This window comes from Anticarsia gemmatalis, chromosome 17, assembly GCF_050436995.1.
Source record: "Anticarsia gemmatalis isolate Benzon Research Colony breed Stoneville strain chromosome 17, ilAntGemm2 primary, whole genome shotgun sequence".
Classification (NCBI taxonomy): Eukaryota; Metazoa; Arthropoda; class Insecta; order Lepidoptera; family Erebidae; genus Anticarsia; species Anticarsia gemmatalis.
This window is the reverse complement of record NC_134761.1, coordinates 8,690,813-8,707,817: the sequence shown is the minus strand read 5'-3', so window position 1 is coordinate 8,707,817 and position 17,005 is coordinate 8,690,813. Positions and strand designations below refer to the sequence as shown.

The following is a 17,005-nucleotide window of genomic DNA, read 5'->3' as shown; positions in this document are numbered from 1 at the left end:
GACTACGTCCTCGTGGAAACCCTTCCTGTGCAAATCCTGATCTCTAGGGAATTCCGGGATAAAAAGCCTATGTGTTGTTCTGGGTCTTCAGCTACCTTCATACCAAATTATATCGTAATCGATTCAGTAATATTTGCGTGAAAGAGTAACAAACATCCATTCATGCACACATACTTACAAACTTTGCATTTATAATATTAGTAGGATACATTTAAGTAGGATTAGTAGGATCTGCGATTCCTTGATTCTGATGTTAAAACAAGGACCGGCTTTTGTTCACTGAGTACAGACCTACGTATCTATTGTTGGTGTACTCGTTGGTTACCTACCTACTCTATCGTTGATATTGCTTTTTCGAAATCTTCGTTCAGAAACAACGTTTATCTAGTTTGTTCGTTGATAGATTGTCAGTGTCACTGACAGTCAGTGTCAAGTGTCATGTCACTTCATTATTATTTTGTCTGTTGTCATAACAAGTCGTTTGTTTAGCAAATTGTGAAAATAGTAGTTAAATAATGGATAAATCTTCTAAAAACGACAAATCCAGTACAAACGATAAAATGGATTCAGTCAAGGAGAGTTCCAATAAGTCGAAAACCAAAAATCGGGGAAAGAAACGAAAGCGGTAAATGAATTTCGCGGTTCACGTTATATTTTATTAAAAATCATATTAAAACGTATTCTAGTTTACTTTTTATGTGTATTACTGTATTGAAATAATATAGTGGTATTCAAAAATGTGTCGCTAACAATATAAATTGCGATTTTAGCCGTGAAAGTGGCAGTAGCAGTGAGTTTGAGGAAGTTTTACCGGAGAATGCGTTGGAAATGGAGAAGAACCTTCATGCGTCGGCTGTTAAAAACAATTTAGATGAAACTAGCGTAAGAAAAATATTAAAGGTGAGATCAACAGTTTGTACCAAGCAAATAGACTTTTACAGTGTTTATGTGTGTTACTATGTTTATAGAAATCTTTCATGGCTTTTACAGCTAATAAGCAATTAAATAAATGTTAGATTGAGGAATTGAGTTAAACATTTTACTAGTTAGTGTCTTTGCTGGGCAAGCATTTGCTCCTGCTGTAATGAGGTTAAGAGGAGAATTGAGACAAGCCTTGCATCCACCAGCTGGTCAAATGTGGGCCTTTGTAACCCTTAAAGAATAATGTTAATTGACAGCCTCTGTGGTGCAGTGGTTAAGGTGGACACCAACCACTACCAGTGTATCCAGACATTGTGGGTTCGAATCCCACAGTGTATGAATTTTTGTGCAATCCACAAATAGTTCTTTCGAGTCAGGTTGTACATTGTGCCTGTTGTTTATATGTTAGTAAATATCCTTGCGACACAAGAGCAAATTAGTAGTCTCAAAAGGAAACTAGGAGTAGAAAGAGTTATAGTTAGTAGAGTACTGTATAATTCTATTTTATATCTTCTTTTCTATATCTTGTATTCTATCTTTGCATTTGTTTTTAGAAAGTGGTGACAAATGACCACGTGTTAGCTCTTGTGAAGCTTCGAGAGGAGGAAGAGGACTCAGGCCCTGAGGAGAACAGCTTGAGGCCTAAACTTACTCGAGCTAAAGTCAAGTAAGTGACTTATTAAATAAATAATGCTTTAAAACCTGGTTCTTTGACTGCCTCTGCTGCAATCCTCCTCTGACTCCACTGCCTCTGTCGTGCAGTGGTTAAGGTCACCACACCGCAACCATTGCGTCGGGTGGTCGTGGGCTCGATTCCCACACGAAACAATTATTTGTGAGATCCACAAGTAATTGTTTCAGGTCTGGATGTCTTTTGCGTCCATTGCTTGTATGTTTGTAAAAGTCCCCGCAGCACAAGGGAAATTCTTAGTGTGGGAGTTGTATTGTATATTGTTATATTTATTCAATTGTGTATTTGGCTATTGGTCATGAGATGTCAGGTTAGTTTCCTTTGACCTATGAGTAGAACCGCAGTATTCACATACATACCCATAAACAAATTATCATATTCTATTAAAAGAATATTGTGTCTTTAGGGAGTTAATGAAGGTATCCCCAAAGGCGGCTGCTTGGAACTTAGAGAATTTAGAGCTGACTCCTATAAAGCACATTCCTGTGAAGACCAGACCTGAGGTGAAGGCACTGATAGCTCAGGAGTTGCCTGATGATGAAGATGATGATGAGTATGAACCGACCCATGAGGATGTACCTGTAAGTATCTATAAGATAGATTGTTTGTGCTTTACCCTGGTTAAAAAGTTCAAATCATTTACAAATATTTTATTTTTGTCTCTTGTTATTTATATTGCGTAAGCGATGAGCAATGCGTAACCATAAATGGTGGCGACAAGTAATCTCGCCTCTGATTGGTGGAAAGACACGCGGCTGAAACACGCGGCCGGTTGACGACGCGTTACCTTTTAAGGGAAGTGATTTGTGTGAGGCAGCGCGTCTGGTTTATGTTGCGTTGCCGTATATGGCAACATGTCGCTACATCACAACGCGTCGACCAATCAATGGCGAAAATATTTAGAACGCTTTAAGTTTATCATCACAAATGTTATGTCACTATTAATATGGGTATCGTCAACCTGCTTAACACGTAATGCTGTATTAGAAAGTATGGAGAACGTCAACACAGTCAGAGGACTCCCGGTCGATTGAAATTCTTTTCAAGCGGACCTAAGAATCGATTACTAAAATGTAGCGAAATTATTCAAGCTGTAAATAGTAAACTTATAACTGCGCATTTTTTTTACCTCAGTAGGTATCATTACTGGTCCGTATCAATCTATTGCAGATGACTCAGATGGACTCAGAAAGATAAATATTTGTATCGAAGGAACATCTCCATTTGTGCCTATAACTACACAAGGTTGTAGGTAGTTTATAGCCACATATATACATCTAAATCTTCTTGCTATATTACTCTTACTATTAGTAAAACCCACATAAAAAAGTACAGTCAGTAGTTTTTAGGTTTGATTGAGATATTTGTTCTGTGTGTAGAGTGATGATGACCAAGGCCTGGAGTCGTGCAGTGACCTGGACTCTCAGCCGCGGACGCCGGCGACGCCGCGCAGTCTGCACACCACCAGCCCTAAAGTCGTTCAAGATGGACCTTTCAAAGTTCCACTGGTATTTATAACTCATGTTAAACAACACATTTTGCTAGAATGACAATCGCAAAATCTTTTACTTTTGCTCTATTCATACAATATATTAGGTCGGCTAAATGTCTTTTCGCATTATAGTATGTATGAAGTTTTAACAATATCCCTTTCGCTTCAAGAATCACAAATGAGCACACGGTATATTAGGTTTCTTTCAATGAGCTCGTGAGGTACCCAAATATCGAGCTTTTTTGTGTAGAGAAAAGATTTTGTTACAAGTTCATACATACTATAATGCAAAAAGATTTTTTCCCCGACCTAATATACATACTGCAAAGCTGCTATTTAACTATTTAAATAAACTAAGTACCTATATTAATTTCAGTCTGAAAAAAAAAATGTTGTCGTGTGGAAAAACCACATAAATATATCTTAGTTGTTTAATTCGTTAGCGATTCATCCTAACTTTGTGCCAAAATTATTGTTATAAGCAACCAGCAGTAATAAAACTTGTACTTATGTTTTTTGCATTCAATACTAAGCAGCTATATTGAAACCTTTATGTTGACTGTTTATAGACCATAATCTCTAAGAAACTTGTAAAGGTATCTCAATGAAAATTTCAAATACACCATATATCTACTCCTTCCTTTTCTTTAACTACAAATTTCAAATACCCAAGTTCTGCTATCTCTTCCAATCGTTAAAAACTCCTTTATCTAACCCAGGATGTATCAACGCCGACCCGTCGCAAACTAGACCTTGAAGAAGAGGCGACAATAGCCTTAAGAACTAGGTCCAAGTTAAGTCTATCATCAACATCGATCGAGCACATAGAGAGTACATTCGTGCCGCCCGACGATCTGCCGATGCCCGCGGTCGATGACCTCTGGAATCAGTTCTTGAACGAGTGCTTGAACCCCGCGTCCACGTCCAAGCACGAAGACGATGATGAAACTGACCCGGAGTATAATGTCGCTGCGGATCCTGATGCGCGTGAGTTTATTTTGTTAAACAGCTTGTCAATAATCGATCCTGGATTAACGATTGGGTAATTGGATCGTGGATAGATCTCTTCAATGTTGAGTTTTTGATCGCGCGGCATTTCTCCGCCAACCGCTCCAGTGTGGATAATTTGACGCCGATATCGTAAATAGCTAAAAGAAAAATACCGTATAGTAATTTTTAAAGGATTGATAATGAAAACAGCACGATGGCTTAAGTTTTATTGCATTATTCATCCCGCAGAGGTTGATTTTTAGAAAATAGAAGCCTATATTTGACCCTTGGTCTTGAACTGTCGCTATCTAAATTTAATGAAAATTGATACAGTATTTTAGCTGTGAAAGCGTAGCAAACGAATTAAAATTACTTACTGTTAGGATAACACACTGTTAGGATGTTAGGGCAGTTATCATTATTTCCAAATACACGTAGCTTTGAAACGTCACTGGTTGCCTTGTGTTCGATCAAAATCAAATCATTTATTCATTAGGTCAAATATTGACACTTATGATAGTCGAATCGAACCTTTGACCACTAACCACCACTGTTCATATCAATAATATTACGAACAGACGACGAAGACGAGGAGACGCTGAGCAACAGTATAATAAAGATATCTAAGAAGGAGCTGAACGACCTGGTGACGGAGCTGTTCAACATCATGCCCGAGGCGGCGGCCGACGACGACCTCATGGCCGACAACCTCGCCAGCAGCGTGCTCACCGAACATAGCCAACAAGAGGTAATTATCTATACATTTAAATAACTTACCCTGACTGATAATAATTATACCTCAGCAAATCAAAAATCAAAATCATTTATTTGCTGCTAATTAAACGACGTGCAATTGTACAATTGTACGACGAAAGCGTCGTGAGCACGTTCTGATTTCTCGAGTATAGCCGACAGTGGTGGTCAAAGGGTTAAATACACCAACGTTTTGCCGTTTACAATCTTACTACGATGTAAATGGCGAAGCACATCTGTATTACTCACACCTCTACGTACACTTTCGAGTATAACAGGCAATATAAAAGTAATATTAAAATAATATTTTGTCCTTCAGATATCGGGTCGTTGGGAAGGCAAGCAAGAGCCGATGTCGGACGAGGACCGGCGCGCGAACCTGTCCGATAGAATAACGTTCGAGAAGCGAAGCTACACACGCTTCTCTATCGGCAAGAGCGAGCCGCCAGACCCGCCAGAACAAACACTCACTAAGAAGAGTAAGAGCAAAGAAGATGCACCGCAGCAGAATAGGTATTTAATCTTTGTTTATAACCTTTGTGGGTGATATCCTGACTTGCAGTGTAGTAGTCTCGGGCTCGATTCCCAGGTCGGGCAAAATGATATAAGAGTGTGTGTTATATTGTACGAGCTGACCTGCGCAACTTCGCTTGCGTCACATAAGAGAGAATGGGTCGTAATTTTCCCCGTTTTTGTAACATTTTTTAAATCGGACCAGTAGTTCCTGAGATTAGCGCGTTCAAACAAATAAACAAACTCTTCAGCTTTATAATATTACTATAGATTAGTTTAGATTTTAAACAAAGTCCCGCACTATTGGTTGGTTTTAATAAAACCGCCCTAGCTGAATATCGGCTTGGAAGATATTATAATAAGAGTGTTATAGTTATATTGTACTTACGGCTGCCCACGACTTCGTCCACGTAAAGTCTACGCGAATAAAAATTTTCCCTCTGTGTTATTCCCTGTTCTTTCGTGTAAAAGTCTTTCCCCATTCTCAATCCCCGTGGGGGGAGAATTTTCAAAAATTTGCTTTCAGTACTCTTCAACACTTCCTAAGGAATCTTGAAACAAAATTCCAATTTTCTACGTTCAGTAATTTCGTCTGTGCGATGTCCATCAGTCAGTCACTCAGTAATGAAAGAGTTTTATATAGTACTAGCGGGCCCGACAGACGTTGTCCTGTCTACACGTCTTTAATTTGTAAAAAATAATTAAGAAATCATTGTCCAGCGGACAAAATTGTAAATCTAAACCATTCTCAGATCCCCTTGAACACACCCAAAAATTTCATCAAAATCGGTCCAGTCGTTTAAGAGAAATTCAGTGACATACACACTTACAGAAGAATTATATATATAAAAAGATTTATTGATTGTCAGTGTGGTGGACATAGCTATCGAAGAGCGCGAGGACGACGGCGGCGGGCACATGCGGGGGGCGCCCCCCCTCCTGCAGCGACACCTGCGCCAGCCCAAGACACAGTGCGTCACTATACAAGTCGACAATGGACTAAAGGTGAGCACCAACACTATGTACAGGGTCGACATAGACTGTGATTAGATCTTCTTTTTACTGGTATTAATATTAATAATTACCGTAGCGCCGTGTGTGGCGGGTTTGAATCCCACCCGGGACAAATATTTGTGTGATGAGCACGAGTGTTCGTCCTGAGCCTGGTTGTCAATTTATCTATATAAGTATGGATTTAGAAGTATATAAGTATGTTTATCAGTTGTCTGATTACCATAGTACAAGCTCTGCTTAGTTTGAAATCAAATGACCGTGTGTGGGTTGTCTAACAATATTTATTATTTAGTCGTCCAATTTTTATACTATCTTTTCACTGGTCTTGGCGTGATTAAGTGACAAACATCCAAAATTATGCATCTATTATTAGTTATATAGTATAGGTAATGCTGCAGATTCACTTAGCGCACATTTTAGATATTATGCAAGAAAAATAGTTTTTCCTCGACAAACCAATTTTTCTCGTTCTCTTATAAAGGGTGTGTGATTTTAGATTCTGCCGGAACAAGTGGCGATACTTCAACAACAGTTACGTCAGCACATTCAACTGGCCACGTCAAACTATCTGCAGCTATACATACACCCTGTACACTGGAGCATGGCGCCCACGTACAAGGAGTATCTGGTAAAGTATCAGATTAATATCAATGTAAGATCCAGTTGCGACGTTAAGTGTCGAAAAAACTATTCAATTAAAGTGTCGGCTAATGTATAAAGACTACTGTCAGACTTGTTAATTGGAACCGTTGCTTTTTTAACAAAACTAGCTCTCCGCTTGCGGATTTGCCCGCGTGGTAGAATTCCAAAAATCCTCTCTTAGTGTTCCTCTACACTTCCTAAGGAATCTTTATACCAAATTGAAAATTTCTACCCTCAGTAGTTTCGTCTGTGCGTTCACACAGTCAATCAGTAATGGAAGAGTTTTATATAATATATTAATTTTATAATACCGGTTCAGTAATTTAGACGTTATTGGCTAACAAACATCCATCAAAACTTTCGCATTTATAATGTTAATAAGATTCTATGATATGATATTTACCAGGAATCGCTATCGAAGCTGTGTGAATCGAACCCCAAGTCAGTGGCGCGCGTGTGTAACCTGCAGCCGGCGCTCGAGCTGGTGAAAACGTGGGAGAGTACTGTGTCCGCCAACACACCTGAGAACAAGGAGATGGTTGAGTGAGTACTACACAACAGAAAGCACATACTATTCTATTCTGTCGTATGGTTAGTAGTCAACCTAGTGTCAAAGTTGTTCAAGCCATCCAAGGGCCTTTGACATGGCTTAACGACTGTTATCTTAGTAGACAACAACCGTTACCGACTATTTACTTGCCCTCCGAGGCACGGAGACGCTCAGTTCAAATACCACAATGCGGTCACCCATCTATAGATTGACCTCGCCAATGGTTGCTTAACGCAGTGATCGTTTACCGACCGGTGAGCGCAACTAGCTATGAGCGCTTCAAATATTACTATCTAAGTATCTACCATCCATTTTCATACAATATTCTGTCTTTTACCCTTTCATAATTTTATATTCTATATGAAATTTTGATAACACTATTTTGTCCTCGCAACTTTGATAGCGGGGTAAATAGTTTCTTATGTGTTAATCTGGGTTATAAAATATCTGTATACAAATTTCGTCAAAATCCGATCAAAGATTTGTGTGACCACGTAAAATACACACATAATGTCCAAACAGCCTGAAAATTATTAGTAGTATTATTGAAGACCCCAAATATTTTTTTAGTTCCATTTTTATTTTATTGATAAGTATTACATGATACGGGAGTTACGCGGGATGGTGATTCAAGTTTTCTTTTTAATGACGTTTCGATTTCGATCAATGATTTTTCGGTACTATCATGATTTGTTTTTTATTTTCAGATTCATTCACAGAGAATCAGAAAGATGGTAAGTTCTCTTCAAATATAATATAAGCAAATAATATAATATAATAAATATTTTAGGGTTTCCAGTCCAAAGGGTAAAAACGGGACTCTACCATTAAAAATCTGTTCGCCTGGCTTTAACCACACTGCATACATTGACATCACGATAAGTGTGTAAGTCTGCCATACAAACAACGTATTTTTTTTTTCAAATAATGGCACTTAGAACGTGAGTCTGACTCGCACTTATGCAATTTTCGCGCAATTTTGATAGGTAATATTTAATTAAGTTTTTGAAGATTTAGGTTCAGTTTCAGTTTTTGCGCCGAAACAAGCTTTTGGTTCCGGCTTTCCTTTAACGAAAGTCACCGTTCGCGTTGTGTTGCAGTCGTCGTCGTTTCTCGAACAAGAGCCTATACGTGGGCGAGTTCCACTCCACGTTCTTGTCGACGGTGGCCAACAGCGGCGTGTTCCTGTACCCGCACCTGCTGCCGCCCATGCCGTACCGCGCCGACCACACGCGCCGGTACTCATACACCAGGGCCGAAGACGCGTTAGTATATTATATTACGTTAAATAGGTTTTGAGGAGCTCGTGGCTTAGTTAACAACAGCCGCGCGGATCGATCTCTTAGGTTAAGCAACGCTTGCCGAGGTTGATCTGTGGATGGGTGACCATCTTATACATATCGAGTTCCTCCGTGTTTCGGAAGGCACATTAAATTTTGGGTCCCGGCTGACATTTTAAAAGATTCTTGACAGTCGTTGCAAACTCAACTTGGTGTAGTTGTTCTAAAGTAATGGGCGTACAACATACATTTCTAATATCTATTTTTATTTATATAGAGATAACTGTCCTTTTACTAGGCACAGATGTTATTCAAGAAGAACAGTTGGTTAAGACGGTAGAAATAAATAACTAATTTATTTATAACTTTAAAATGTACAATTTATTTCCAGCCTAATAGCGCTCGGTCTGGATCAATTCTGGGACTACGTGGAGAATAACCCGGCGATGTTCAAGCTCAAGCCGGTGCCGAACCCGCGCCACCGGCCCGGGTATGTCGCGGCACTCACTCTGGTCGTCAAACACATGTTCCCGTGGATCCCCTACAAGATACTCTCGGGACATATTCAGTTTGTGAGGAAATCAGCCAATGATAAGGATAATCCTATCAATGTAAGTAACATACAAAATATATAAATATATACATACAATACGGAACATCATATGTGTAGGCACAAATGTGTGAAATGCATGCGCGTTTTGCCATTTACAGTTAGACCCATGTAATGGGGGCGAGCCTGTTATTATATAACCAAACTCTTAATTACTATTGCAAATGATCTAATAAATATAAGTAAAGACGGGTCTATCCCACTAGTCCCGTTGAGTTGTCCCGTGTCGGAACAACTGGCACTATTTTGTCCCAGTTGTCCCGTGGCGGGACAAGTGACACTGTTTTGGTGCCAGTTGTCCCGTTGCAGAAGAATCACGGGACTAATGGAACAGACGGAAGGGTCAAAACAACTGGTTCCATTGAGTTGCTGTGTGACAACAGGTACTACTGCTAAACTGGTCTCTGCGAGTTGGCTTCGTGCGTGGGGACGCATGCCTAACAAAAGTCTGGAACTTGACAAACAAATAATATGATATTTTTTGTTTCTTAAATGTTTTGGAGTACATTTTTACTTAATTTCTAGTAGATAAGTTGAAATTACATTGTTGGGCCTGTTAACAAGACATTTTTAGTTTCCTTACATTTTGTTTTTACAAGTAGGGAATTTCGGATAAGCATTTTACATTTATGGTATGGAAGGTCATAGATATAGACACTCTTGTCAATTTAATTATAAAGTGAAAAGCCTAAATGGTAAAAAAAACTTCTTGTGAATTTAAAATTTACATAGAGCAGCGTACAATTCATCATCTGCTATCTTGCCAAAGTACCAAGTACCTGTTGTCACACAGCAACTCAATGGAACCAGTAGTTTTGACCCTTCCGTCTGTCCCATTAGTCCCGTGATTCTTCTGCAACGGGACAACTGGCACCAAAACAGTGTCACTTGTCACGCCACGGGTCAACTGGGACAAAATAGTGCCAGTTGTTCCGCCACGGGACAACTCAACGGGACTAGTGGGATAGACCCGTAAAGACCAATAACACTGACCAACCGGGGAATAGAACTGGAGCCCTCATAATCAGCCGTCGTCACACACCACAGAGGAAGTAAAATTCTTAAAGTTTGTATACCTATATCAGCCTACCCTTTCTTTCAACTATATTATAGTCGGCTTCCAATCTCACTAGTTGCCGTATTTTACATGGAGCGGCTAACGATATTTAAAGATTTTGCGTGTATATGTCATCAGAAACTATTCGAGAGCCGTACAATAACGCCGGTGTGTCACCGCCTGCTGCCGTACAACCCGCGGCTCTCGCTGTACGAGCAGCCGGAGCACGAGGTGCCCAGGATATGGATACGATACCTCGCCAAGACTAGCAAGCGGTTCAGGGTAATTATACAAACATCCTCCTAATAATGCGAATGTATGTTTGTTAGTTTGCTTGTTTGTTAAGTGATAACTGGGATATTTTGTAATAGGAAATGACGCATATTTTTTGACCATTCGTAGGTCTGCCTTTTCCATGACTGTACTTACAACATTTTATGAAGTTTCAAAGCCGAATTTATTTGTTTTTGCAACATTTTGAAAACGATTACAAACTACAGTATAATATGGGATTTTAACGTAGATTTGTAGCCAAAATTTATACATTATTTTTAACATGGAGCGCTATTACATTTAACCTAAACTAAGACATAAGATGAAACGTAATACTATACGTAAAACTATTTACAACATACGTATTATACTAACAACATATTTCTTTTCAGAATCACCTCCTCCGTCGCACCAATGTCACAGGGATGCCTCCAACTGGTATCGAAATACATCTAGGAGATTCCGTGAAAGAGCCTACCAAAGCGCCCCTACCCATAGACTTTACTAAAGAAATAGTCAGCAACCGAATCAATATACTACCAAAAACACCTAAACCAACCCTAGCCGATAAATTCGACGTACATATAACAAAACCAGTAGCTGTAAATTTATTTAAATTAGTTGAAACTAGTACTGGGTCGTATTTAGTGCCATTAGACAATGTTACCACGGTGAATAGTAGTTCGACACCGATCAGTACTCCTGCAGAAGTTAGAAGTCAGATAATTGACAACGATTTTCCAGAAAGTTCTAAATCGGATTCTGTTAAAATTGTTCAAAATGATAAAGATCATTGTACCTGCTGTGTTGCTTTAAGAAAGATTTGTAAAAGGCAAACGACTATTTTGGAATATTTTTCGAGAAACACAACTAAGTCATGTTATTGTAAAGATATAAAGTTTGTTAAAATAACGAATCGTTTGCGTATGCTAGTGAATAATTATAAGGAGACGAGTCAGTCGGCTCTGCACTTGTTAGGTGCGATGTTGAAAAATACGAAGAATTACAAAGATGATGCAACTAATGGGTCTGCTAGTGAATTAGATGATTTTAGTAAGTATTTATTTTCTATAGTGTTAATATTATGCATGTTAAATTATATTTATTTGCAAATACTTTGTGGAAATTTATTCTTCATAGCTTAAGAACTTAAATCCTTTTTATGTATTAACATTTTTTACAACTCCCGCACTAAGAATTTCTCTTGTGTCGCGAGGACTTTTACAAACATACAAACAACGGACTCAAAGTACAACCAGACCAGAAACAATTTATTTGTGGATCGCACAAATAAGTATCCCGTGTGGGAATCGAACCCATCACTGCACCACGGAGGCAGTCTCATTCAGTCAGTCAGACTGAACAACTTATTAGTTATTTATTTGATCACAATAATAAGTTGACTAGCATTTTATTGCATCTACTTTTAGCACAAAAACGCATATTTTTGGTTTTATACTCAAGCTTACTCAGGCAAGTTTGTAACAACCCGACTAGCATCCCTTTAATATTTTCATCGAGTTTCATCAATAGTTTAATATGTATATTTTTTATTTCAGTGTTCGTAACATCATTCAATTTAAAACTGCTAACTAGAGCGACGAACGCAAGAGACTCACACATGAAGAGGCGTTTATACAATGTTCTGTCAAAATTCGATCCCGACTCCCACGACCCCATACAACTAGCTAAGAGTATGTATGAAACGTTACGAGTGGAGTTAGTAGATATGTATAAAGAATTCCTATGTTTTCTAACGCCGGAGCAAGCGGACAAATGTGATATGTTTCGAAGTTATTTTGTAAGGAATTGCCTTCAAGATTTGCTTAAGAAAGTAGAGGTAAGTAGTACGTGGCGTATACGGGCGTATACGTGTATTATTATTGTTAACACCTTGCCACCAATACCGCTGACCGTGGGCTCGATTCCCACTTGGAAATAACTGTTAATTATGTAATCTTCAAATATGTTGTAGTTTCTGAGGTACAAGATTAGTTGGGGGTGGTCTTTTAATTACTAAATAATTAGATAAGGCGTATTCTCTCATTATGGGAAATGTTATAATATAATAATAGTTTGGATGTTAAAACAGATTTTAATGAACCTAAGCTGTGTTGTAGATTATGTACAGAATAACACATAGGCTATAGAAATACGCTAACGAAATCGCGGGCAAAGAGTTGTAGCTATAATTTTTTTTTTGTACATCAAACTGCATTATTGATTGATTAATTTATTTTATTTATATTTTTAGACTGAAATTACCAACGACAATAGACGAATGAAGGTAGTACGTAAACTGCACGGTTTGTACTACAATAATTTAATGTCGGCGTGTGAGATGTGCACCGACTTGTTGGCCGACTTGCACGGGTACCCGCAGTTGGCCCAACACGTGTTCTCGCTGTTCCCTCATAGAAAAGACACTGGGTACGTTGAATGATTATGTACAGTCTACAGTCAGCTTCAAAAATAACATTGTCACATTTTCAAAAGCAGTTTTTACATTAAAATAGTGATATTACTTCTGTATATACTTAGTTCATATTGACTTGTTTAGTTTTTTCAATGATTTCGAAGCTAACCCTCTTATTCATAAACACACTATAACCCATTTTCTCTTTTTCATTTCGCTAAGGAGTGAAAGAAACAAAATTCTTTGTAAGCCTTTCATAATTTCATATATTTTTATGAATAAGAGGGTTAGTCGTTAAGCCGTGACAAATGGTTCTACTACTAGTCGCCCTTTTGACATTGCTTAACGTGGCCAACATGGCCGAACCAGACAACGAATAAATGAATATTTATTATATTCAATTGTTAATGTTAATACCACAGATGTGAACAAAAGGCGGTGTCCTCACCGGACAAGAACACTGGTAACAAAGAGAGCGGAAGCGATAATCGAGAGACACATAACGTTGTCACACAGGACAGGTCTATGGAGTATGAAGCTGATCATTCCGCAAGGTATAGTATACTTTATAAATTAAAATCGTCATTAATTGTATCATAAACTGAAAAGAAGAAACGGAAACAAGTATAGACTATTTTTTATGGCCTGTCTGATAGAGTATTTAGCTATGAAAGGCGATACATCATACAACAAAACTAAGTTATTTATGTTTGTTTTAAAAAGGTTAAAATACATTTTTATTATTTTTTATGACTGTTTAATGACTATTAATTTTTTACCCTGCCATCATATTTCCGATAGGATAATTTTAATATTAAAAATATATGGAATGTATTTACAGCAGGCAATTATTTTTAAAAAATTCAATAGTCAGGTACAATATGTTATGTTATTTATGTTACAGTGAAGAAGAAACGAATAATGAGAACAACCAATCAAATGATGGTGAGAACAGCGACAGTCAAGGACTCGTCATTAAAACTGTAAGTTTTCACTCATAGAAACATGTAGTTTCTATTAACACTTATTCATAAGCTATAAAACTAGCCCAAAAAGTATTTGCTTATTTAAGTGAATAAAAATATTATTTCTTTTTTACAGGAAATATCAACATCGGACAACGAAATTTCCGTTTTCGCCAACAACAAAGTGTCCACGCGGCACGATTCACGAGACTCATCAAACCACTCCATGACAATCGTATTTGAAGACGATCCTATCAAACCAGAGACTGCTGAATGGAAACGAGACGAAGACAAACTTATTCTTGAAGTACTTAAAGAACATCTCACGCCTGAAGAAAGAAAAGATAAAACTATCTTAGAATTAATCGAAGAGAAAAATATTATCGATATGATTGCCGACAGTTTGATCGATAAATCCAAAGATGATGTTAAAGGCAGGGTGTTGTATTTATTACAAATGTTAGTTTTAAGTGAAAAGTGATCAGTATTTTAAATAAATGTTGCTACTGTTTAATATTGTTTCTTATTACCCCTGTGTTGTAGCCTAGGATTCCTAGGTACCATGTATACCGAATAACTGCAGAGAATACAATATTATAATATGACAGCTGTAATCTCCGGTTAGGCAAAACAATATTATAACGACGAAGGGTGGAAACTGTGGGAAGTGCCCGCTAGCATCTGCTTAGGTACCTATATAACTCTTGTCTGTCTTGGTTAATATCAGCGAAATTATAGAATCAAAATATAATTCAGTATTAAAATATGACCTGTACTAATAGGCAAAGGCCTATCTGTCGTCTATGTGTTATGCTATCACGATCGATTGGGATGGTCATTTATACATTTTAAAGATTTTTAATCTTACCACCTACTTTTCAAAATTCAACCCATATTCGTGAAAATAGGGTACGATCGTGAGGTTTCTAACTTGCCACAGCGCATTTATCTATACTAATATTATAAAGCTGAAGAGTTTGTTTGTTTGTTTGAACGCGCTAATCTCAGGAACTACTGGTCCGATTTTCGATCGATAGCCCAGTTATCGAGGAAGGTTATAGGCTATATAACATTACGCTACAGTCATGAGGAGCGGAGTAGCAACGAAAAATGTTACAAAAACGGGGAAAATTTTGACCCATTCTCTTAAATGACGCAAGCGAAGTTGCGCGGGTCAGCTAGTATTAAATAATTTTCCACAAGCTACTTCAATTTCTGAACGATATGAAGAAATGTCATAAACAAACGTTCCATGTACTTCCTCACTCAAAATATTACGTTCTAAAGCATTATCCACAATTTGTTTCATTCGTACTTACGAACCCGCTCCTGCGTAAGAGAGTGATAAAGAATCTTGTGCTTCAAAATGATAAAGTGAAAAAAGAAACGCGCTTTAGGCGGGTCAGTTCTTGGCGATAGTTGTTCGCTTTATTTATTTACAAATAACTTGTGAAATTGTTAGAGAAACCATTTGAAAAATGGCTCGTAACAGCAATGAGAATGATGAAGGTAACATCGATCCTGCATCAGTCACGTCAAACGTGAAGAACACAATAAAGCAAGTATGTTTTACGCATACGCATTAGTGCGATCGTAATTTTTTAATTAAGTACAAAGAATGTTAGGTTTTTATTGGATTATTAGCAAATATGTCTATTATTAATAGGTTTTATGCTTACCTTATCATTGTTTTATAGATTCTAAGTGATTTTTTCATTGGGACTGCGATTTCTGAAAGGAGAAATAAATAAATAATTATTTTTAATTAACTTGATCACCTTCCTACTTTAATTTACTTTGAAGGCGCACACAATCAGTTAAAATTAGATTTTAATGATAATTTAATTCACGGCAATTGTAAAATAAAATAAGAATTTGTACTTTCAGGAAGTTATCAAAGAGCTTCTGAATGGCTCATTCCAAGACAATAAAACAAAACTGGGCAATGATGCGTTGTCTCTGGTGGTGGAAGTGGCCAAGTGCTTGGTCACGGAGACTTGCCTGAGAGCTTCCACTCACGCCCTGCGCGAGAGCTGTGACCGAGTTGATATTGAACACATTGAGAAGTGCCTGCCACAGCTGGTAAATATAGATACATTATTTTGTAAAACTGACGAAAGTTTGGCAATCTTAACTTACAGTTAGATAGTTACACTAGACATCTTATCTACCTACCTACATCTAAAAAAAATCATACCTTAAGTCAAACTTAACATATGAACCTAAATCAGACAAAATGCATTTTAATGATTTGATAGCATAAAAATAGATAGACAAAAATTAAAAGGCTCAAATTTAATAGCGATTTTAGTTTTTATCAGACTACGATCGACCCAACTTTTATACCACTGTAGGTAGTTGAAAATAATGTGAACACTATTTTTTTTCTGACCTAATCAACTTTGTTCACAGATGCTGGATTTCCCCTAAAGAAAGTGATATAGACCATGTTTCCTTTAGTTGAAGATGGCACAGGAATGTGATATATTATAGTATAAGCATCATTTGACTCTTGCTTGCTATAAAGCAGCTCTGCACATTCCTACCTCTAGCCTTAGCCATGTATAAATGTTTGAAGAGATATTTTCCAAAATTGTGGTTCAGTAGCTTCTAAATTATAAAGAGTATTAGGAACATAGAGTACAATGATGTTGTTCCTTGTTTGGTTGTTATGGAATTATGAGAGCAATAAAATTATATTAACCTAATGATTTATTAATTTCATCCTTCATCATTCATGCTTAATCCAATGGAATTTATGTACCTTTATGTTCTATGATTAAGTCTCCTGCTGCTGCGAGGTCTCTGCTAGCAATAAACTTTAAGTATTGAATGGGT

General features: G+C 37.5%; 2 protein-coding genes and 1 long non-coding RNA gene across 3 annotated transcripts; 2 read left to right on the top strand and 1 right to left on the bottom strand.

The window, feature by feature from the left end:
• Nucleotides 1–457: 457 nt before the first annotated feature.
• LOC142979948 (uncharacterized) lies at nt 458–14,681 on the top strand. The gene is made up of 21 exons (XM_076125189.1): nt 458–625; nt 771–900; nt 1,476–1,588; nt 2,019–2,193; nt 2,992–3,120; nt 3,824–4,091; nt 4,673–4,842; nt 5,167–5,360; nt 6,230–6,365; nt 6,871–7,002; nt 7,423–7,559; nt 8,274–8,300; nt 8,667–8,831; nt 9,238–9,457; nt 10,652–10,795; nt 11,179–11,839; nt 12,346–12,626; nt 13,041–13,216; nt 13,625–13,756; nt 14,107–14,185; nt 14,304–14,681. The coding sequence occupies exons 1-21, from the start codon at nt 516–518 to the stop codon at nt 14,646–14,648; spliced, it is 3,924 nt and encodes a 1,307-aa protein (XP_075981304.1). The 5' UTR covers nt 458–515; the 3' UTR covers nt 14,649–14,681.
• On the bottom strand, nt 6,859–16,012 carry LOC142979950 (uncharacterized). Its single transcript, XR_012959849.1, has 3 exons — nt 15,847–16,012; nt 7,420–7,537; nt 6,859–6,999 (listed from the first exon to the last, which is right to left on the bottom strand). It is a non-coding gene; the product is annotated as an uncharacterized LOC142979950 (long non-coding RNA).
• LOC142979949 (centromere protein X-like) lies at nt 15,540–16,875 on the top strand. The gene is made up of 3 exons (XM_076125190.1): nt 15,540–15,729; nt 16,055–16,249; nt 16,580–16,875. The coding sequence occupies exons 1-3, from the start codon at nt 15,646–15,648 to the stop codon at nt 16,595–16,597; spliced, it is 297 nt and encodes a 98-aa protein (XP_075981305.1). The 5' UTR covers nt 15,540–15,645; the 3' UTR covers nt 16,598–16,875.
• Nucleotides 16,876–17,005: the final 130 nt, after the last annotated feature.